The 23,598-nt window shown below is 42.9% G+C and overlaps 1 protein-coding gene across 1 annotated transcript; it reads right to left on the bottom strand.

The window, feature by feature from the left end:
- Nucleotides 1-778: 778 nt before the first annotated feature.
- RLIM (ring finger protein, LIM domain interacting) lies at nt 779-19,507 on the bottom strand. Its single transcript, XM_080989843.1, has 4 exons — nt 19,214-19,507; nt 8,336-8,527; nt 5,144-5,227; nt 779-3,031 (listed from the first exon to the last, which is right to left on the bottom strand). The coding sequence occupies exons 2-4, from the start codon at nt 8,502-8,504 to the stop codon at nt 1,482-1,484; spliced, it is 1,803 nt and encodes a 600-aa protein (XP_080845969.1). The 5' UTR covers nt 8,505-8,527; nt 19,214-19,507; the 3' UTR covers nt 779-1,481.
- Between the last annotated feature and the right edge of the window lie 4,091 nt (nt 19,508-23,598).

Here is a 23,598-nt window from a genome sequence, read left to right as displayed (position 1 = left end):
TGATTTATAAAGGAATTTCTAAATTAACTGCCTTAACAGTTTTATGTATAGATAAATTCACAGGATTCTAAGCTTGATAAAACCACTCAGTCTGTAATTTTAAAAACTGAACAGATACACTGTTAGTTTCTCTTCCACCTCAAAGGAAGGAAGAAGTGGTACTATTCAATTTAACTGTTATTTAGAAAAATACACAAGCCACTACTTGAGGGATTTATGCTGAAAGCTGTAGGTTCCCAAAGAACAGGCAGAGCAATAAAAGTACTTTGCCCGCAGAAAATACATTGTATACATATGCCTGTAATACACGATCTGGGGGAGAAGCAAACTTATTACAAAGCTGCCAGTAATGTAAAACATTTGGTTCTCCAGTTGTTGCTTGGACCACAATTCCCATCCTCCCCAACTACAGGCCATGAAGATTGGGAATGATGAGAACTAGGCATCCAACAACCTATGGAGGGTTAAAGGTTAGCCACCCCGATGTAATCAATTACTGTTTTGCAGGGTTGGGGCATCAAAGAGATCTGTATTTTAGGAAGAGGTCCCTGTAGCACCAAGTTTTTCAATTTGTGTCTTTTCAGTGATACCCCTACATCCAAGCAGTGAACTATGAACACCCCATTTCTATCTGTTGGGCTGTTTTGGGTGTCATGCTGTGACTTTAATACTGACGGGGGCAGCTCTTTGCTATCTTGCTCACTCTGCAGGGGAGAGTCACACCAATGCATTATTTCTAACCATAATGGTTTTCATTCCAAAGGCATTAGTACAGCAGTGCAATTAAAACTTTATTGATCTATACAAAAAGCTTTACATTTTTAAAAACAAAAGTGTGTTCATTTATAACAGGCATAAGCAATTAACATATTTCCACAGCAAGATAAATATCCCCATTAAAACTACCAGCTCATTCTATGGCATACCATAGTGTTGGGCTAAAAACAGCTGTACAGTGGGAGAGGGCTAATATTAGTGTTATTTACATTGCCATGTTCAATACCCTATACAAGGAGGGAACTAAATCATATTCAGGGGTGCAATTTTATTGTTCGGTTTTTGTTTTAATCCACAGTGAAACATGAGCTGTATATGTAGCTGAATGATTCCAGTCATATTCTTCACAGGGAAGAGCAGAATGTTGGGATCTTCAGCATTCACCACTCACTGGGATGGGAGAGGAAAAATGTGAACCTTGTTTGTGCTGGAATAAACTGAGAACACAGCAGGCAAGTGTCTTTGGGCAAATGTAGTGGTGTTTGTTTTGCTCACTTGCTTTAACTGATGACACAAACCCAGTATTATTTTCAGAACCTTAATCAAGAAGGTTCCCACTAGTGAGGGTTGTTTAAAAAAAATAAATCATTTCGGGAGGATTGTTTTACATTTATACCTACCACACAAAAAGTGGCCACAGAAAGGTGGCTTCTTTGCCCACTGCTAGCTCATCTTGTGCACTCAGCTCAAAGTTCACACCTTGCTTAGACAACACTCTCTCGGTTAGCAGAAGCCAAGACTGCTCGGCGGCAAATTGGGCAGGTAGAGTTTTCTGACAGCCAGCGATCTATGCAGTGCACATGGTACTCATGAGAGCATGGGAGCTTCCTCAGTTTGTTCCCCTCTGTGTATTCTGTAATACAGACACTGCAGGTTTTCAGAGCATCACTTTCACCAAAATTTCTCATGGCTAGGTTGTCAATTTGCTCCTTGGTGAGGCCTCTGGGTTGGTCATCGTCTTCTTCATTAAGCAGAAAAAACTGAGCCAGGCTCAGGAATGGGAGTGAGCCACTTTCTTCAAAAGTAACAGAACCCCTGGCATTCCGTCCTTCTCGCCTAGCACTAGCTGTGGATGCCCCTTCATTACTGCCTTCATATGCCTCTCCTGGTGCAGAAGGATCAGGACCTTCATGACTTGAACCACTACTATTTCCACTGACACCTCCACCCTGCGGTTCTGCCATTTCTACATTTGGGGTTGGTGCTGGGCCACCAGGCTCTGCATCGCTATCACTGTACATGAAGTAACTGAGCTCACCAAAGCCAGTCATTATCTGCCTTAACATGGTTTGAATGGCAACAGACGTCGTCTCGCTCAGGCCTGTATTCAAAATTCTACGGATAGGAATCCTAATGGTACTGACGTAAGTTCTCACTCCTGCCCTTTCTGAGCGTGAAAATGTGCGTCTAAAACCTCCGCGCTCACTTTCGTATGTCACAGTATTGTTTGGGGTCTGGGATCTTGATCGGGTTCGGTTGGCTATACTGTCTCTCTGCCTGTATTCTCCTGGACGAACTCGTCTCACTTGTAAGTCAAGGACAATGGTTGGAGGCCTCTGTCCAGGGGCTGCAGACTCTGCACTGCCATTTGTTTCTGGAGGAGCTGTTGCTTGAGGAGAGGGTCTTGCTTCAGGAGTTGAAAATAGCACTGTATTTTCACTGGGCATCTCAGATGTAGTTGTATGCTGCCTTATTACCATATGCTGTCTTGTTCTAGAGCTCCCTTCAGCTTCACTTACTGGGGGAAGGTCAGGTGTCTGAGAAGATATATTATGATGCACCCGACGTGCAGATTCATTCATTGGATTAAGGGGTGACCTACTTCTATCAGTCCTAGCTCGTGTCCTCCGCTGTTCTGGACTTCGGCTTCTTGATCTCCTCAGGCCTCTGTGAGGAGCAACTGCTTCATTTATCACTTCAGGGGGACTAATTTCTGGTCCAGGCTGTCCTACAACAGGAGGAGTCTCAAATCTTGGAGTCTCAGCATCACTTTGGTTATTTTCCACTTCTTCTCTGCTGGGCGGTTCCACAGATGGCTCACCCTCAGTTTCAGGATTTGGGTTACCATTATTACGATTGACGTTTATTTCTAAACTGAATCTGAAATCCCCACTGTTTGGGTTAGTCCGGCTCACTGCCCTCCAAGACTGGTTTCCTCTTTGCCCACTTCGTGTTGTATTCCCAGTCTGTCGAACTGAGTTAAGCCAATCTATTATGGAATCACCATTAGATACATCTTCTGCGGACTCTGCACCTGCAAGACAAGAGTAACTGCCAGAGTTAGGAAACTGGAGAAACTCTGGGTTAAACACTTTCCCAACATTGCTATGAGTTAGGGTTTTGAAAACAAGTCTGAGCCATGATACTTTCACATGCATGTATTTACTGTAGGAACCATAATGGTAATTATAAATGCACTCTAAGAGACCCTGTAAGCTCATTGTGTCTCACTAAGTTGATAAGAACAGCAAAGCTGCAGTAAAAATCATTAAGACAGGTTAACTCAATCCAGGGTGCATGCGATTCAAATGTCTATTCAGCAACAGAAACCCTGTCAGGCAGTCGTTAAGGTATCAGTTTTGTAAGGGCTAAGCAATATGAAAAGGAATTGTGGTACTTGAAAGCAGTGGTGGTTAATTTCTTTTGGGCTGAGGGCCACACTGGCCCATTAGTCAACTCTCAGGAGCAGCATGCCAAAATGGACATGGAGAAAGTGTAAGCATTAACAAAATAATAATGATGACACCATTTTGGAGTCTTATGGAAGTCACAAGACATTTAGAGCGCAGACTCATAGGAGGGAACATGCAGGAGTGGTTGGATTTTTTAAAAAAGACAATTAGTTCCCCACCCTCATTCTGGGTCCAAAAGGACCTGGGCACTGGCAATCACTCATCAATTGGATGCACCTAAAATGGTCACCACCTGTACTTTTAACTATGGCAGAGGCAGCAGATCCAATCTGTGCACCACCTCTTAAGATGAAACACCTGCAGCAGGGTCCTATGCACACTTACTTAAAAGCTTTCCCACTAAGGCCTGGTTTCAGTGCAACACCAGGTAGATTATCATCCATGCATAAGCTAAGAATCTTATTTAAACCAGGCCTGCAGCCACTGTATGTCCAATGTTAAGCATGCCAGTGCAGAAGCTAGCTCAGAAAATTTATCAGACATGTTCGTTGCCTGGAAAAATCATGTTTGAATCATTACTTCTTTCAACAAGACTTAGCTCCTAGTCAGCATGCTTTGTTCTTTCATTCCATTTATGATTAATCGCTTCTTATAAAACATCTCAGGGATTTAATAATAATGTCATCAACAATAAAATGTTGAGGCTTACAGGCTACTTCCCAGGTATGAAGTTGCATGAGAGGAGAAAGAACAAGTAGCCTCAGTCTGACAGAAGGTAAAGGTCAATAAAATGATGTTTACAGGGATGTGAACAAACAAACAGATCTTTTTTTTTTTTTTTTTAAATGACACAATAAAGCAGCCAATGGTGGGACTAAGTGCAATCCCAGGAGTACAATGATAGAATTTGTTTTATTTGACATGTTGCACATCCCTGGCTTCAGAATTTCTATTCCTCCAATTTCTAACACAATTCCTAATGTAAAATGTTTTACCTCAGCTGATGCTGTCAGGTGGCTTGTTTTTTTGAAATCAAACCACATGGGCCAATGCACAGTGCTTTGCAAGTGCAAATGATCACTGCACCACTTGCAAACTGCAGGGTTTGGATGACCAGCTGATTGGTGATTTTTGCAAAACCCAAATTCAGTGTCAGGTGGGCGTGGCCTGGCCAGAACTGTTTTATTGGCCAAATGAGAAAGCGGTCTGATGGGCCCACAGGCTAGAGCAGAGGTTTTCAACCTTTTTGGGTCCATGGCTCCCTTGACCAACTACATTATTTCTGCGGAACCCCTGTGGTGCTCAGGAGTTCAGTTATGTCACCCCTTACCTGCAGAGCCAGCAGCCCCTCACCCCTCCCTTGCCGAGTGTTCCCTCATCCTCCTCTCCTCGGGAGTCCTTTGGGCAGCTGCAGCCGCAGCTGCTGCCCCTGACCTCTGAGCTGCCTCCCTTGCCCCAAAGAGAAGTGCCTCCTCACACTGCTCCACAGGGGCCTGGGAAGCACCCCCTGGCCAGCACCAGAGGCACCATTCACCTGGGCAGCTTGAAGCCAGGGCTGCTGCAACAAACATCTGTGCAAGCCTTTGGGAGGCAGAGATGTGATAGGGCATCAGAGGAAGGGAGGGAAGAAAAGAGGGACAGAGGCCAGCATTGCTTGCAGCACCCCTGACCATCATTCAAGGCAACCCAGGGCTAGAGGTTTCTTTTTGCTGCTCTCAATGAATATTACATACCTCTATTGTCTTCCATGTTCTGCTGGGGTGGGCCTTCCTTAATTTGCTGCAGCCTTCTCAGCAACTCTTCTTCAGTAATTTCACCTGCGGAAATAGTTTTCAAGAGGTGTTCCAGATAAACCATGATTTTTATTTAAAATTCTGATGAATCTGATAAGCACAGGTAACAACTTTCCAAATTATCATTATCCTGGGAGGCTCCCAAGCGAAAGATTAGAGAAAAGAAAAGTGGGGGTGGTGGAGGGGGGGAATGGCACAGACCAAGAAACAGTAAGCTATCAGAGATGCCACTTGTTTAAAGAGGTATAAGAAGTCAGGTCACATGGAGGCAGTTCTCCAAGATAGGCCTTCTGTTGAAAGAGTATATTTTCTTTGGCACAAAGGTCAGGTATATTTAAAGAGAGACCTGTGACTTCCAGGGCTGTGCATCTCACTGGGTCCAGATTATTTAGGATCTGGGAAGTGCCCACTAGGCAGGTATGTAGCCTGTATGGTATTTGCTTGACAGTTCAATTCCTAAACTACTGCTAAACAGTTTGTGTGAGGATTGTGCAAGGATTGAAAGATGAGAGGTAGCACATACCACTACAGATCAATTTTCACATCCAAGGATTCCTTATTTGAAAGCACTCTTTGCTCACATGAGTTAATAGTATAGGAATCAGGTATGCCTGCAAAGCCATGAGGAAAGACTTGCTGAGACTGTGGTTTTAAGGACATGGCTGTGCTCAACTAAGAACACGATGAAAATGCCTTCACTCCCTCTTAGGAAAGCAAGCACCCCATGTGTAGAAGACAGACTGGATGCTAAGGGAGAGAGATGTCTGCAAAACTGACCCTCACCCACCCTTCCCAGGTAGCTCAGCTGGTTCTGATATATTTCAGCACCAGGTGAAGACCATCATTTACAACTGATGGGTTTTATCTGGCTTTTAAAATGCTCTTCTGACCATCGCCTTCTGTTGTATGTATCTCAATCCTGTTGTATTATTTTAACTACAGTATATCAAAATTTTGTACAACTACTTTGTGAGGTTGTATACCTGAAGAACAGTAAATAAAACATGAATTGAGAGATGTCTGTTTTGTCTCAGAAAAAAAGCAGTGCACCCATAAGCAAATGAGAAGTGAAAAGAGAAATATCCAACTCAATAAAAGTCAGGCATAGTAGTAAAAACAAAAGCAAGCATTCTATTCTATACTGAATAGCTACCTTCACGTCAAAGAGCTACAGGAAGGCTGAACAAAGCATGAGACTTGTGGGCTCCCCTTCCCACACCACCTGAAGGAGGGCTTCTGCAGAGACTAGTTTCACTTTGCGAAGAATGTTGGCTTGTTGGATCATACAAACAAGGAATTCCAGCTTACAACAAATTCTAGTAAGTTTTGAAACATGACAGCTTCAAAACAAGGGTTATGAAGGTGGCTTGTTACACTGGATTGGTTCTTTACAGGACATATGGCGATATTCTTATAAAGTGAAAAAAATCTCCACAGAAGTTCTACTCCCAACAATACAGGAGGAGGGAAGGCAGCTCACCTGTGCAGTGCTAACCACACTTTAGAATTATAAGCCAATGTGGTTGGTATGTAGTAAGATGGCAAGGAGGAAAAGAAAACTACTGGCTCAGATGCTGCTAGGTCTGAAATAATATAAATCTCAGCATGCCAGAGATTGTTGAAGTGAGACACCACAGCTAAATATATATATATTTTTTAAAAAAGAGACAACAGTAGAAGAAGCATTACAGACTGAACCCAAAATGAAGTTCCAAAACTGAGAAGGAAGCATGATGAATCAAAGACAGGCAATAGTCCATAACAAATAACAGAAAGAGAAAAGGGAAAGAAAAAATTAGAACTTGACAGCAGGGTCTGCACTAAGGGAAAGTAAGAACCAGCAACATAAACTGGGTTTGGGGGGGAAACTGAAAGAAAAGAGAATGAAGGAGTTTACAAAACACCTCCAAAGGGAACAACATAACAAGAAAAGGGAAATGATATTCAATTTAAGTTCAGCCACCAATCACAATTAGTCCAAGACTCACAAAGGTGTGCAAAAAGAAGTAGTGAGGAGTGACCTGCAACGCTCTGAAATACCTGTTTGAAAGTATATTGTCTGAACAGACAATTAAATAAATGGAAGCAGGAGGGAGTGTTGTATAATACAGGCCATAATAGGGGCGATAGGAATCAGCAAAGTTGTTTTTATAACCAAGTAGTGAGAACAGGCAATCATAAGAGGGGGGAGACATTTATTCTAATGAATATACCACAAGTAAAACAATAGAAAGGGTGACCAAGTTCAAAAAATACAAATGCTGAGGGCAAAAAAATGTTTCTAAGACAGGATTGGGGGGCGGGGGGACACTAGAACTGTTTTTGCCAAATGCTAAATAGCCACAACAAACCTGAGTGGTGACGTGGATTTGTAAGAAATATAAACAGCTGGGAAAATGTCAATAGTGAAAGAATGGACATGCATTGCACTTGTGTACACAAGCTAACGGTCCAAATCAGCACTGATTTTTTAAAAGGTCAGCTTATGGAAAAGAAAAAAGCTAAACAATGCAAGCTCATCAAGAAAAAAGAAAAGAAAAGTAGAAGGTAGCTGGTAGGGTCAGGAATTGATGGATCAAAACAGTTTTGGTTGACCATCAGTCTGTCAAAAAGATTTGAAGCACCCCAAGCCCACACAAGGATGGGAGACATGGGCAGTTGAAGGCAGTGATTTTTGCCATAGAAAACTGTCTGGAGAGGACTGCAGTTGTAACAGGTGGTCAGAAGTAGCATCACTGCTCTGCCACTAACTAGGTTTGCTTCTCATCTGCAGCAGGGCTGGGGGAGTGGGGAGAGGAGCTGCCTTCAATCCTTTAGTAAAGTGAAGCTGATACCTGCACAGTAGTGCTTTTTCGCTTCATTGTGCATTGCTTCTTTGAATGATATCATGGTCAAATGCCACCAAGACAGCTGACCAGCAAGGCCAGCACTAGTTCCTGGAGAACACAATATGCCTTACATGTTGAAAGCAAGAGCCCTTCAGAATACCATGTGTAATCAATTTTGACATAAGCAATTATTTTCAACCCTTGTTTCTGAGTTAAGAGCTAGTAAATTTTGATCACATCTCAGTGGCAGAATTTCCACACCTGAAAAGGATTTTAATTGCATCCAGCACATGAAGTAACATACCAGGGGTGCCTAGCAAATTGTTATCCCTCATTAGCCTGTAGTCTTCTTCACTCAGATTATTCACGAAGTGATAGAAAGCTTCTTCCCGATCCAGGCGGTCCAGCTGACTCCGACGCTGTGCTTCAGACTGAGCGACACTTCCTTTATTATTAGAATCTGAGCTTTCCATGTTGATCAAAGTAGGGAAAATGTCTACAAAAAAGGAAACAGTCAAATTGTTTGGAGAACCATATAATCCTGGCCCTATATACCAGAAGAGTTAAGTTTTAATCTGTGGGTGCAACATAATTTTACAGAAACATTAAAAAATAACAGACTGAAATGAAATAATGGTTAAATAATGGTTCTGTTTCTTAAGTATTTCAGGCTCTTTTTAAAAAACCCAATCCTAATTACCTAGCCCAGGTCTAGATACCAAATGGGCTCATACCAAGTGGGCTGTAAGCACACTTCCTGAAACAGAAACCTGCACGCCACACACTGTCTTGGTGTGTGGGGAAGCCAAAATTTGACACCCCCCCCCCCAATCTCCGCTAGTGAGGGTTTGGGAAAGAGGCGGGAGGACTCTAAGCCTCAGGCCTCCTTTCTAAAGCCCAGCACTTCACTTGCCAGCTTTGGGAAGACAGTGTAAAAGGGGGGGTGTCAAATGTTGCTGAAGGCTGCCAAAAAAGATCCCAAGGGAAACATTCAGACCATTTTATTCTCCAAGAATTTTAACACGTGGCTACCAATTTTATTGCTCTTTTCTCTTCCTATTTATACAATTTTAGCCTACATTTTGCTGCTGGCTATAATAAATTTTAATTAAAAAAAATGGTGTACATTCTTACTATTTGTTACCTGCTTTGGCATCATAAATAAAAGAGAATACCATGCAGAACAGTGAAAAAATATGCAAAGGAAGATTTGCAAAGATACAAACATATTTAGTTTTTAGTTTTAACTGCAGTAATCTATTCCATTAGTCAGGGGCCATAAGCGGAGGGCTTTCCATTGTCTACTATGACCAGAGGACCATGCTGCCAACCAGAAATCACTTGATATGCCACACAGCATTGTCATCCAAGCCTAAGTGAATAACTTTTGAGAGAAGTACCAGAAAACCACAATTCTCCACCAGCTAGGTCACTTAGCTCCCATCAATTTATATATTCAAAAACACCCACAACCACAAAATTAGCACCTCATAACTGAAAAGATGTTTGAGGGTTTATATGTGGTTTCTGCAAGCAGACTGCTTAGTGGAAAGAGTGTTTTAATATATCCTGCAACCAAATATCCAATCACTTCTTCAAACTACAGCTTCTAGCAGTCTGCTAAATGTGAAACATGCACACACTGGGGGAAAAAAACAGGTTCAAAATAAAGGACACAAAATAATACAAAATAAAATAAGGGCCAAAGTAGACAATTGTTAGCTCCAAATCTGTGCCCTGAAGTGCAGGATGTACATTTGTTTTCTTCTCCATAAATTGGAGCAGGGGTCTAAAGGGGATCATGAGCATAACATGGGGGCTGGGGCTTTAATCCTTTCCCCCCTGCTATTGTCCCCACCACCAGAAATTTGATGCAAATGGAAAGTACCCCCCCCCCCGCTAATGCAAAATGCTCTAACATGGCCCACCAATCCAAATTGGAGACATAGTTGGGGCAAAGGATTAAAAGCACCCCTAACCGCCCAAAACAAAAACAAAACCCCAAACTTGAGGGCATTACCATCACTACTAGATCAGGTGACCATAAATAAAAGTTCTTTGAAACATGCCATGTAATTTTTCATATGAGATATTTACAACAAAATTATTGCCTCAGCTATGGCCCATCCATCACCTATGACCCTTTCGGGAAAGGAATAACATGGCCAGACTGGATTACTGCAATGCTCTGCTGCAGGGGTTGCCCTTGAAGACAGCTTGGAAACTTCCATTGGTCCAAACAAACTGCAGAAGATAGATTACTGGCTGGGGTTTCATTTAGATCTCAACACAGCCTCAACAGCTGTATTGGTTGCCAGATCATTTTTGGACTCAATTCAAGGTGTTCATGTTAGTATTTAAAGCCCCAAGCAGACCTACACACTTTTTCATGTGTTAAGATTGGTAAGATCTTGGTAGTTCTGCCCTCAGAAGCTTGCATGTCTGTGGCCCAGGAGAGATCATCATTCTCTGTGTCAAGCCCTTGTTTGTGAAACTCCCCCTATAGAGGCTGGAAATCTGGGTCCTGCTAGGCCTACATATGCATCACACCCAGCAGTTATGGTATGTTTTATGCACACTGTAGAGCAGTCATGATGGATCAGAATGGATGACACTATGTCACAGCTGAAGAAACTGCTCAAGTCGACTTTTGTGTATATATTTGCTGCTTTCAATAAGGGTCATGAAGACCTTGGCATCGGTTGGAGTGGCTGTAAAAGGAGCCATGGTGCCAACAAAAAAGTTAAGGTATAACGTGTTTCGGCAAACCAGCACTAGATATGTGTCAAAGTTCCCTGCGTGAGGAATAGCTGATACAGCAGCGGCCCTAGTTGCCCATTTTTCTGCCTTCCGGATAGATGGTGGTAATTCATTGTCTACATCTTATGTGGTCTGCCCACAGGAACAATAAAATTAATGGAAAAACTCAATGGAAAGGTCCAGCCCCCTGGTTCCATTGCTAATTGATATAAAAGGATATAAAATCACTTTGACTGATTGCTTTGTCAATTATACTTAATTCATATGCAAAACATATCCAATTGCCTTATGCTTTAAATATAATATTTTATCTAATTTTATCCAATTCTATTTTCTAAGTAACATGTATTTTGTTTCATTTAATTTTTTTAAGCTTTATATATCAATAAATGGATTAATTTAAAGTTACTCTCCGTAGTCTGTGAGGTTTTTTTTAATTACTTTGTATGCGTTCCTTCCTGTTCTACTTTATAATGTATTTTAGATTGTTGTAACCTGCCCTTACACCTTAGGGTGAAGGGTGAGTATTAAAATAAAATAAAATAAAATAAAATAAAATAAAATAAAAGCAGCAGCAGCAACAACAACAACAATATATTCTTCCCCTAAAGAGTTCATAGTAATGTACATAGTTCCTTCACAACAACCCTGTGAGGTTGATCAGAGGGAGTGTATTTGACTGGCTAAGTGGCTCCTAAAGAGAATAATGGTTGAGTAAAGATTTGAATCTAATCTTCCCTGGTTTTAGTCCAGATGTGAGAAGTCTCTATCTGAAACATCATATCAGTTGTAAAAATCAATAAGGTATGGGTCTTCTATTTCAGGCAATCAGCAGTGCCACCAAACTCCATAAGTAAAACCAAAGTGAAATATGTGTGCAGTATTCTGTTTTTCAACATTGTCCTATATCATCAGCTAAACATTGTGATATACCGATATATCACAATGTCTGAAATAAGGATGGAGTTATGTAGAGGCATTGGCTGGCTTCATAGCTTTTCCCACATTGTGATTTTTGTATAGCGCGCACACACACACACACACACACACACACACACAAAACAGGGGGTGCATGGCCTGTTACCTGCAGTTCCTGATTTCTGTACCAAGCCAGAAGTAAATACAAAAATGACAAGAAAACAAATGCCTATGAAAGTCATTGGTGACATAGCAGTGACTGAAAACCATTTTCCTGTTTGTCACCTGGACAACATTCTTATCCCACATAATTAGGATAGTTGCTCTTTCCAAGCCTGTGGTTTAGAATGAGTAAGTAAGAGATTAAAGGTATCTGAGGAGTGAACTTCTTCATAGAGCCCAAATCTCCTTTCCTACACATACTCACATGGAAGAGTGAGGCACAACTGCCCTACAAACTAATTAATTACAGAATATCTAACATGCAATACTGAGAAGAAAGAGTGCAGTACATATTTTTCCCTTGGAAGGTGGTGGACTCTCTTTATTGGAGGTTTATAGGCAGAGGTTGGATGGCCATCTTTCATGGATGCTGTAGTTGAGATTCCTGCATTGCAGGGGGGGGGGACTAGATGACCCTTGGAGTCCCTTCCAACGTTACAGTTCTATGATTCTATTATCATGGTCACAAGAGCTTGAGCCAAAGCTCAAAGTCCATTTGCTTCCAGGGATGCAGTGAAAATCTGAATCATGACACTATAGCTACCAGTCAATACACCTATCAACTTGCTTTTCACTCCAAGGCTCTTCTGGAAGCACACAGAAGCCCAGAAGAACTCTTCCTACAACAGTGATGAGCAGAGAGCTGTGGATTGTAGCCAACTATGCCCATCTGTGAGGGCTGGGGTGTGTGTGTATACAAGGGAAAGAGCTTTTTCAACAATGGCTCCACATTTGTGGAACCTGATCCAGGTATAAGACAAGCTCTTCATTAGCAAGCCTATATGTGGGTCTATGGCTTTTTCTTGATTTTATTTAGGCAGCTGAAATATATGGTGCTACTTTACTGACACTGTATTTAATTTTAAGGTTTGACAGGGTAAGGTTTCTGTTTTAATGTATTCACAGGCTATTCACTATATTCATATTTATTTTACTGTTACAGTGGTACCTCGGGTTACATATGCTTCAGGTTACATACGTTTCAGGTTACAGACTCGCTAACCCAGAAATATTACCTCGGGTTAAGAACTTTGCTTCAGGAGGAGAACAGAAATTGTGCAGTGGCGGCACAGCGGCCCCATTAGCTAAAGTGGTGATTCAGGTTAAGAATGGACCTCCGGAACGAATTAAGTACTTAACCCGAGGTACCACTGTACTCATTTTTACACTTATATGTTTTAATTTAATGTATATAATGTTTTTTATATACATGTGTGGCCAATGTAACCTGTGTCTGATGCATCTTGTTGGGAAGTTTTTGTTTTTTTAAGTTGGGTTATAAACCTATGGAAATGAAGAGTCCACCAAAGCTTGTGCAATAATAAGCGTCTTAGTTTTCAAGGTGCCACAGGCTTTTATTTTACCTACCAATGGAACCAACACTAATGGAACAGCATTGCTGGCCAGCAAGAACTTTGGAAGTGTTCCCAGAGGAGCAGGGAACACTTCCACTTAATTGGATTCTTGACACTATCCAAGTTCCTGTCACTATCCTCCCTATCTCCCACAATTTATTATCAACTGGTGGAGCTCCGAAGAAAAAAATATATCAAAGCTGTTTACAACACATTAAAACATCAAATAAAACAATCCAGAATAAAACAAATTCAAGCTTCAATGAAAATATTTCAGATCCTTCTCTAGGTGACATTTTGCTTTCCCTGTATTGATTTACCTACTTAATTTATATCACTGCCCCATAGCAGAAGTGCTCTGGGAAGCCAGTGTGGTGCAGTGTTAGAATGCTGGACTAGGACCTGGGAGACCAGGGTTCAAATGTCTACTCAGTCATGAAGCTCACTGGGTGACCTTAGGCCAGGCACAGCCTTTTAACCTTCCTCACAGGGTGATTGCAGAAATTAACTGAGGAGGGGGTGAACCATGTATTCCACCTTGGAAATAAAGGTGGGATATAAACGCATTAAGTAAGTTCTTCTGCTTACCTGCTTAAGAAAGCTGGAGAGGCTATCCAGATGGAGATGTCAGTTGCCATCCTGGCATCCAGAGATCTCCACATGGTCACAATTGGGCCCACACCAGTAGCAAAATGCACCTAGCACCCGGCTAATTTCTAACACTGTCTCGGGGTCATGGGTTCGAGCCCACCATTGGGTTAAAGATTCCTGCACTGCAGGGGGTTAGCCTAAATGATCCTCATGGTCCCTTCCAATGCTACAATTCTCTGATATTACCATATTTATAAAGCATTTTATACTATTCAATACGTTGACCATCATGAATTCTAAAAAATTATCTGATATCATAAACCTAATTATGTCTACATAAATTGTCAAATTCAACTTCTTTGAATTTGAGAAGCAATTTAAAATGCAATACTTTTTTTCAGCAAGAAGGGAAAGTCAAGTGACACTTGACACACGATTCCTGGAAATACAGGTTGCAGTGTCCAGAACAAGCAGTACCAACTTCCACTTTATAATACCTAACTGCAAGGTCAAAACAGGATCTTTAAGCACAATATTTAAGTCTCTACAAATCACAAGGCCTTCTCTCCAACATAATTATTTAAAAATTCATTTCCTACTTTTCACCATGGTGGACTCAAGATGTCTTAGAACAATTAAAAATACAAAATTTTAAACAAATTAAAAATTTTTAAACCTCAAGAATTAAAAATGTCAAAACAATGCATTATGTAAAACAAACGGCAACAGTGTGATAACACGAAGTGCAGAAATAGTTTTGCCATTTATTCTGCTTATATGAAACCAATCAGAGTACAGGATTCTATTAAAGACAGCATTCTCAAAGACTGGCTGAAAAATTCCACCACTATAAATGTTTCAGGAAAGCAGAGGTCTTACAATTCTCACTAGTCCCAAAGGTCTCTGAAGACTAGGTTCAAGTGACAGTGACACTGACCTGTTGTTTCCCCCTTACCACCAATTTTACTCCCACAATGGTCAAGTACCCTCTGGAAAGGAACAGTGGCAACCAAGCCCATCCTAAATGTGTCACCCCCACATGAATGCCAATGAATACTCATGACACTATATCAGAATCAATGCCCAAAGAGCAACATTCCATAAGTAAGATCATGCTAGGCTATATGTAGTATCAGACCCTCTTAATACAACCTTGTCAACAACTGAATACAGTGATACCTCAGGTTACATACACTTCAGGTTACATACGCTTCAGGTTACAGACTCTGCTAACCCAGAAATATTATCTCGGGTTAAGAACTTTACTTCAGGATGAGAACAGAAATCGTGCTCCGGTGGCGCGGCGGCAGCAGGAGGCCCCCATTAGCTAAAGTGGTCTTCAGGTTAAGAACAGTTTCAGGTTAAGAACAGACCTCCAGAACGAATTAAGTGCGTAACCAGAGGTACGACTGTACACACATCACATTAATCAATGTCTACTGTTATGTTTGTACCTTTGCTAAACATCATTAATGCTAACCAGGGTTTGAAACTGGATTGCAGAAGCCGATTAATGCTACACTGTGGTTAAGAAAAATTGGGGCGGCGGGGAGAGATGGCCTGCTTATCTCTTAAGCACAGAGCTACAAGTGATGCAACCCCTCACCCCAGAATTTACAGGAACCACTCAAAGACTGGAGGAACAACAAAAAGTGCATATAAAACACTAGAACTACACTGCATTTTTAGTAGAAACCGTAGGAGCAGAAACAAGCTGGACAGGGAAAAGACAGCAAGTAGTAACTGCGAGAATTACTGACAGTTGTACACTTCACTTGCCTAAAGCAGTTTTAACTCACTCCAGAGCCTCCTTCAGGCACCTCCCCACTTGTACATGTAGGGCCACTTCAAGAGGATCAAGCCATTGTGCTTTTAGGCAACATAATTAGTATTACAATCTCACTGCCTCACTATAACAAATCTACCATTTAGGATTGTTTTTGATCCACTCAGTCTAGTAAAGGTATCCTGATAAACACAAAATTTGCAAGGCCATGTGTAGCTCACTTAAAAAATAATAATACATAAATTGTGAATGCAGAGGCATCAGTTTCAGTTAAGTATTCCAATATGGGTTCCTAGAAAGGAACAACCCATTTCTGCAAGCCTCCTCCTTTATATAAGCATACTAGTAAAATTTGCCACCAAGGTTAAGTTTTTGAGACTTGCAGTTTTTAGATTAAATATTAAGCAGGAAACATTTTAGAAAGACCCTAGCAGCAAAAAAACCCCCATGCATATCATTTTCTGACCACACAATACACAAAATAAGAGGACAATTCTTCTGTAACCTGGACAGTCAAATCACACAAATATATCCCAGATTTTTTATAACTGCTCCAAATTAAACACTGGCATTCTTGGCGTTAATTTTTTTCTGAGCTTGGCAGGAAGTGAGACACAGCACAGTGGTACCTCTGGATATGAACGCTTCTGGTTGCACATGCGTCGGGTTACAAGCTGCGCTAACCCAGAAGTAGTTGCTCCCGGATGCGAACTTTGCTCCGAGATGCGAGCGGAAATCGCGCTTTGGAGGCGCGTGTGCAGCAGGAGACACGCTTTCGCTAATGGCTCTTCATGTTAAGAACAGTTTCAGGATAAGAACAGACCTCCGGAATGAATTAAGTTTGTAACCAGAGGTACAGTGACACCTCTAGAGAGAAATAAAGCTTAACAGTTATTAGTCAGTAAACAACTGGTTACTCCCCTGTCATGACAAACAAATATACATAGACACCTTTACAGTATTCTCTTTCATTCCCATTTGTTTTTACCCATACCTGAAAACCTGGACAGCTTCTGCCAGTCAGTGTAGATAATACCGAACTAGATGTACCAATGGCCTGATTCAGTATGAGGCAGTTTCCTATGTCCCTGACTTTTAAGATACTGGAAAGTCTCCTCCCCTCCAACAATTTTACCCACTGTCTGCCTGCCCCTTGTCCTTGAAGGTTCCTCCCACAACAGCTACCTGCAATGTCTTTAAATCCCACCATTCCTGTGAAGGCTTTTAGCTCAAGCCTTTATTCCACATCCCCAAATGGAATAAATGTTATGTTAAGGAGCAAATGTGTGCAAATACAGGTGTTTATTCTTGCCTTCCCTGGTTGTCTGTTCCCTCAGTTTAGATTGCAGGATGTTTTGGGCAGGGTCTGAGATCCAACTTTTTGCCTTCATTTACTTGTGTAAGGTATAATGCACAATGATGCCATCATATAACAGCTTTCTAAAAACTTGGATTGGACTTTAATATTGACTATTAAAGATTGAAGTATTTTACTTTAAAGGTAAAAAAAAGGTAAAGGACCCCTGGATGATTAAGTCCAGTCAAAGGCAACTATGGGGTTGTGGCGCTCATCTCACTTTCAGGCCAAGGGAGCCAAGTGTTTGTCCACAGACAGCTTTCCGGGTTATGTGGCCAGTGTGACTAAACCACTTCTGGGGCAACTGAACACTGTGATGGAAACCATAGCGAATGGAAACGCTGTTTACCTGCCCGCCACAGCGGTACCTATTTATCTACTCACACTGGCGTGCTTTCAAACTGCTAGGTTAGCAGGAGCTGGGACAGAGCAACGGGAGCTCACCCCGTCACAGAGATTCGAACCACCAACCTTCTGGTCGGCAAGCCCAAGACGCTCAGTGGTTTAGACCACAGTGCCACCCATATCCCTTGTTTACTTTAATACTGCTCTGATCATCAGTTGAAGCCAGTTGCACTTTCTTCTCCATGCCAACATTTGGAGAGGAACAGCTTCTTTACATTACCTGTACCACGAACATAACTAGCACAGTAGATGAGGCAAATAAAGAAGGCACCTCAGGCTAACAATATAACTCTCATGGACCCACTCTGCACATCATGAAGTAATCTAACCCCTAGTTTTAACTTAGTTCCAGTTAGTATCAGGTAAAGATTGTCCGAAGTTCATCAATATAATTATAAGTGAAAATCCAAATATTCTGATACAATGACTTGAATTTTATGATAAACAAAGCTCAAATTAAAAGTCAAAGGATATTGTTTTAATTGTTCCTATTTTAAAAGCTGTGTGGTTTCTGTTGATCCACCCCAGCCCCCCAGAATATCACCTGCCAAAGGCAGTAAAAGGTACTCCATAATTTAGGTTATAGTATAAAACGTCAGAAAGTGAAAACAAATGTAGTGTTTTGCCCTTCCTGACAGAATCACGCAATAAGCATGTTGAGATTTACCCCCGAGAGAGATTATTGAGAAATTAAGACATCTCTAGCACAGAAAAAGGAGGACCAGATTTCTGGAAGTAAGAACATCAATGAAGCACTAATTCTGGTTGGGATTTCCCCACCAGGACTATGAGGTTCAGTGAACAGCAATGACAAGAGGAGGTGTAATGATATAGCAACTAACCTCAGTGATACCCTCCTTGAAACTGTCTAAATATTTAAGTTGGGCTACCAGCCTAAGAACTCACTTTCTTTCACATCAACAAAAAAAATCAACGGGTCTTTCACTGTATTCCCCCTTCCCTAAAAAGGAAGATCAGGCTACTGATTATGCCTTTTGTACATGGGGGAGTGTAGCATGTCTAGGTAGGGCTGACAAGGGACTCCTGCCTGACTGAGACCCCTGGGAGCTGCTGCCAGTCAGCGCAGACAATACAGTTCAGTAAACAACTAGTTACTCCCCCATCAAGGCAAGCACATTATGAAATATATCTTCCTCATTTCTAACCAAGGCACCTTCATAGCCATGTTTCTGTCATTCACATTTATTTTTACCCATACCTAAAATCCCGAAGAGCTGCTGCCAGCCATGCGCTACATGGACCGAAGACCGGATCACTAGCTCAAGCCGGTACAGCATGAGACTCTTAATCCGGAGGTCGTGGGTTTGAGCCCCACGTTGGCTGAAAGATTCCTGCATTGCAGGGGACTGGGCTAGATGGCCCTCATGGCCCACTTCGAACTCTACAATTCTAGGAGTCGGTATACGACAACGTTCCTATGTTCCTAAAGGAAAACCTCCACCCTGGGCGAGCCAGCAAGGCCCACCGGTGACAGCGGACCTCAGCCAGGGCGATATATTGAGCAGGCCCCTGAAAGAAATCGAGCAGCTCACGCGGGTGGGTGAATAGGCGGCGGCTGAGAGAGCCGGTAGGGGCCCCTGCCCCCCTCTTCACAGCCTACCCGCGACCCAGCCCCAACGAGACGGCTCCGGCTGCCGTGTTCCCCGCCCGCTCCGGCGAGAAGCGGTACGGCTGTGGAAAGACCACCGCCGTCGAGCCAGGCTTGGCCGGCTCTCCGCGGCCAGACCGGTGAGCCCGCCCGGGCGCCCGCTCGGCTCGGTCACTCACCGCCTCCCTCCTCTTCCAGCTCGTCCGCCGCCCTTCCGGGGTCTCCGTCCGGCGATCAGCCCCGCAGCGGCCTGAAGCTCAGGTCCGTCACGTCCCGCTCCCCTTCTTCTTCTTTCTCCTCCTCCTCGTCGTCGCTAAAGCCCCGGCAGCGTCTGGAGCCCGACCCCCGACCCCTCCTCCTTCTTCTTCTCCCTTCCCTCTCCCGTCGCTCACTCAAGCGGCCATCTTACTCTCCATTGTTACTAAGGAACTTGGGGGCCGGAAACGGTGCGTTTCGGCGGGGGAGGGAGGGGGGAGGAGTAGACTCCGTTGGCTTTCGACGGCGCGCGCAACAGAGGAAGTGACGTACTTTCCCCGCCCTTCACCTCAGCACACCTCAGATCCTCTCCAGCGAGCGCATGCGCCTCTTCAGCGTGATGTGTAAAAGGCCGAAGGGACGGAGCATAGAGTCGGGAAAACTGGAAGGGAGGGAGCGGACTTCTACTCGCTGGTCTTTGGGGCGTCCATTTTTAATAGGAGCCAAACCAATTAAAGAGGAATGGGGGGGGGAGAGAGATTCCGTAATTATAATCTTCTTCTTCATTTTTAAGGAATTGAGAGAGTTGGGGAATTTTTGAGAGAGGGAGTAAGCAAAACAGGTCATAGCATACTTTTGAGAATGGCTGTGTTTCTGTATAGAGTGGCTCCAGAATGTAGCCCGCGGCAGTGTCAGGTTAAATTCCCTTCCCGAAGGAGATAATCAACCAGTGCTTGGGCTGTACCATGTCAGAGTATAGGTGGCCCCTCACATGTTGGAATGCTCCTCCAGTTAAAAGAATAATAACCCTAGTATTCTCCCACCCCCCACTCCACGTAGAAAAGTAGTATGGCGGGCGGGAAAGGTTGCCTGCCATGCTGATGTCTCAATATACAGTACAGGGCTTTGGGTTGCTTTAAAGAGGGAAATATGCAGAATTCTTCCAAGCTCGCTGTGCGGCTTCCTAATCAATGCACGTGGGTCTCGCTATCCAAATGCTTGTTATACAAAAATCCATTTATCCAAACACTATGAATTAGTACCCAAACCCATGCTACACACACTGCAGATTCAGATATCCCAACAACCAGATCTGTGTGTAGTACTGTGGATAAGCAGCTTTGAATAAGCCTGCCTTTTTGTGTTTTGCTGGTCCACGGCAGCCGTTTTTCCAGAGGGGGAGGCAAGGGAAGATACAAGACAAATAAGGAGCATATTTTTTCCTTTCTTGTTTGCTTTTTGCAAGGTATTAGAGCAATTTCCAGTGTTTTCTCAGCCCCCCCCCCCGCTTCATTTTGGAGTAAAGATTCTGTGGTCAGGAACGCGTTAGAAATTTCCCCGAAGGAGTCAATGGAAATTTTGTTAGGCGAACGCTCGCCTAGCAAAATGATTTCTTGAGAACGCACTGTGTCTGAACACAGTACCTGTAATGTACAAGTAGCACACAGGGTACATCTGTGTTGTGAGGGTATAATACCACAATGCACAATGCCATGGGGGTAGAAATCCTCTGTACTAAATCTCTATAGTTCTGGGTGCCACATTTTAAGTCGAAACAATAAAAGATTGAAAGAGCTGGATACGTTTAACCTGCAGAAGAGAAAATCAGTGGGAGGCATATTTATTTCTCTGTCTCAAGCATAGCAAGTGTGATGTGTTGTGACCCATGTGTTGTGACCCAAATCTCATCAGCCCCAGCTAGACATGGCCAATGGTCAGGTATAATGGGAGATTGCAGAGCTGGAAAGGGTCCAGAAAAGGACAGCCAAAATGATCAAGGAGTTGGAGCGACTCTCTTGTGAGGAAAGGTTGCACTTCTTGGGGCATTTAAGTTTAGGAAAAAGGTGAGTAAGAGGCACTGCTGGGAGTTTATAGAATTATTCCTGGAAGCTGAATGTTAGAAGATTCAGGAAAAATAGAGTACTTCTTTATGCAGCACACAGTTAAAGGGCTCGTCCACACTTCTGCTTGTCCCTTGCATAGAAAGTACAGGTCTGAGCAGTTTTCTGCTTGCCCCATGCTTTCTAATTTTTTAATTGAAATTATTTCATCATACAATGCAATAAAATAACGACAATGAAACAAAGAAAGATCAAAAAAAGTACAAAGCCCTCTTACACAGCAGGGGTGGGACCCTCCCAACTCTCACTTGGGAGCTTTCTTATCTTCTCCCAGCCTCCCAATCTGGGAGATCTTCCCTCCTTTTATTCTCACACAGGTTCCTTCACCAGCCATCCATCACTTTAATGAGTGTACAGTTCCCTCAATGGCCCGGAGTAGAGAGGACACAAAACGAAATGAAAACAAAGCAAGGGAAAAAGAGAGGAGATAAAAATAATGAAAGGAGAAAATAAAAAAGGGGAAAGAGAAATAAAAAACAGGTTCCCCTTTTCCATCTGTCAGTTACATACAAAACGATTATTCAAAATATCCACTGTTAGCATGACATCCAGCTGTTCTTCTGCTAAGCAATATTTTCCCACTCTTAAGATCCAAATGTCTCAAATTCATTCATTTTCCATTCCATACAAAAGTCTAAAATGAGTTATTTATTTGTCTTTGTTCACACAAGTCTCTCCACTGTGTTCATATGTTAAAATAACATTCCATAGTTATTCACTTATTGATATTCATTAATTCACACCCAGTTCCATATCTTCTGATCCCACTTCCTGTTCTATTTGCTGTGATTTCCCAAACTTTTAAAATATTTTTTTTTAAAAAAATTCTTCCATTTCTGCTTCTTCCATTCTTTTTCCAAGAGCTGGGCAGCTTTTTCCTCTGAACTGACTACAAATTATCTCTTGATCTCTCTGTCCATGACTTCCTTCCACTCCTCCAACATCATATCTCTGCCATTTAGCTATTTCATTCCTTTAGACATGTTTGCAAAGGATTTCTCCATTTCATCATCTACTGCCTCCTAACTTCCCTGGGATTCCTTCTCCAGGAGTTTTTGTCCAATGTGTGTCAGTAAGAAGTCTAAGGCTGTGCGGACCTACGCATGGAAAGAGTGGAAGAAAAATAAGTGCAGATAAGCCTAAAGAGCAGGTTTTCCCCTGGGGGAAAGTGGCGAGACAAGCAACCATGTTTAAGGCTTTCTTTTGTTACTGCCTCAATGACTGCTATTTCATCCATTTACTCAGTTAGCTGGAGCAAGGGTACCTATCAAGATTTTGGGAGATGCATAAAGTCAGAACTCACTACAGGTGTCAAAGTATCCTCTCCCTACTTGTGTTCTAGCCCAGACTTGCTGGGGGTTTAGGTCAAGGGGTGAGGCTACACACTTGTGTAATGTAATCAGGGCAAGAGTGTAATTTTTCACAATAATTAGTTGGGCTAGTTTTTGTGAATGTGAGTAGTGTAATGTCTGCGTTTGGTATGTCACACTGCGGTTTTCTGATTTTGCGTTCCCTCTATGCGGAGGGGTTGCAAAGTGATTCCCTCAAACCTTCAAGTTATCTGTGTCCGTTCCCTTCTCCCTCAGAGACTTAAAAGGAACTTAAGGGGTGAGGAATCTTGATGAGTAATTCAGGATTGTTTCTGTGAAGAGATTAGACACTTCTCCTCAGAACAGACAGTGATGTGGTCAAGCTGGGCACAGATATGGGAGCAGTGCTCTAGCTGTAGAGCCCCCCCCCCCGCCTTTTTTCTTCCCCCCCACCATGGAGGTGCTAGAATTTCAGAATCAACATGTTTCTCTTTATAGAGCTGTTTGTACCTCCCCAAGGCTTGGTGCACCCTCAGAAAGCTGCTGCATTTTTGACTGACTCCCGTTGGGCCCTTCTGCTGCAGCGACAGACTTCCGCAATGTTGGGCGTGCCTGATTCAAAACATTGTTTTCCCCCTCCTACTTTCCCTCCTCCTAGGGATAACTTATTTATTTAATAAAATTTATATAAAGGTATGAGTCTGACCAAACTGCGGGAGGTAGTGGAAGACAGAAGTGCCTGGCGTGCTCTGGTCCATGGGGTCACGAAGAGTCGGACACGACTAAACAACAAAAAAGGTAAAGGGACCCCTGACCATTAGGTCCAGTCGTGGCCGACTCTGGGGTTGCGGCGCTCATATCGTTTTATTGGCCAAGGGAGCCGTTGTACAGCTTCTGGGTCATGTGGCCATCATGACTAAGCCTCTTCTGGCGAATCAGAGCAGCACATGGAAACGCCGTTTACCTTCCCGCTGGAGCGGGAATTTATCTACTTTCACTTTGACGTGCTTTCGAACTGCTAGGTTGGCAGGATCAGGGACCGAGCAATGGGAGCAATGGGAGCTCACCCCGTCACGGGGATTCAGACCACCAACCTTCTGATCGGTAAGTCCTAGGCTCTGGGGTTTAACGCATAGCACCACCCGCGTCCCAATAAAA

Source organism: Podarcis pityusensis (genome assembly GCF_964106645.2).
Source record: "Podarcis pityusensis genome assembly, chromosome: Z".
In the NCBI taxonomy this organism is placed as follows: Eukaryota; Metazoa; Chordata; class Lepidosauria; order Squamata; family Lacertidae; genus Podarcis; species Podarcis pityusensis.
The sequence above is the reverse complement of the archived record's forward strand: the minus strand, read 5'-3'. Positions and strand labels throughout refer to the sequence as shown.

What these genes read in the sequence shown, in the direction of transcription:
- RLIM (XM_080989843.1), bottom strand. Translation starts at nt 8,504, where the DNA reads ATGGAAAGCTCAGATTCTAATAATAAAGGAAGTGTCGCTCAGTCTGAA. An exon ending in CAATTTGCTAGGCACCCCTG is followed by an intron (nt 5,228 to 8,335) that starts GTATGTTACTTC and finishes CTATTTCCGCAG; the next exon opens with GTGAAATTACTGAAGAAGAG. An exon ending in GAACATGGAAGACAATAGAG is followed by an intron (nt 3,032 to 5,143) that starts GTATGTAATATT and finishes CTTGTCTTGCAG; the next exon opens with GTGCAGAGTCCGCAGAAGAT.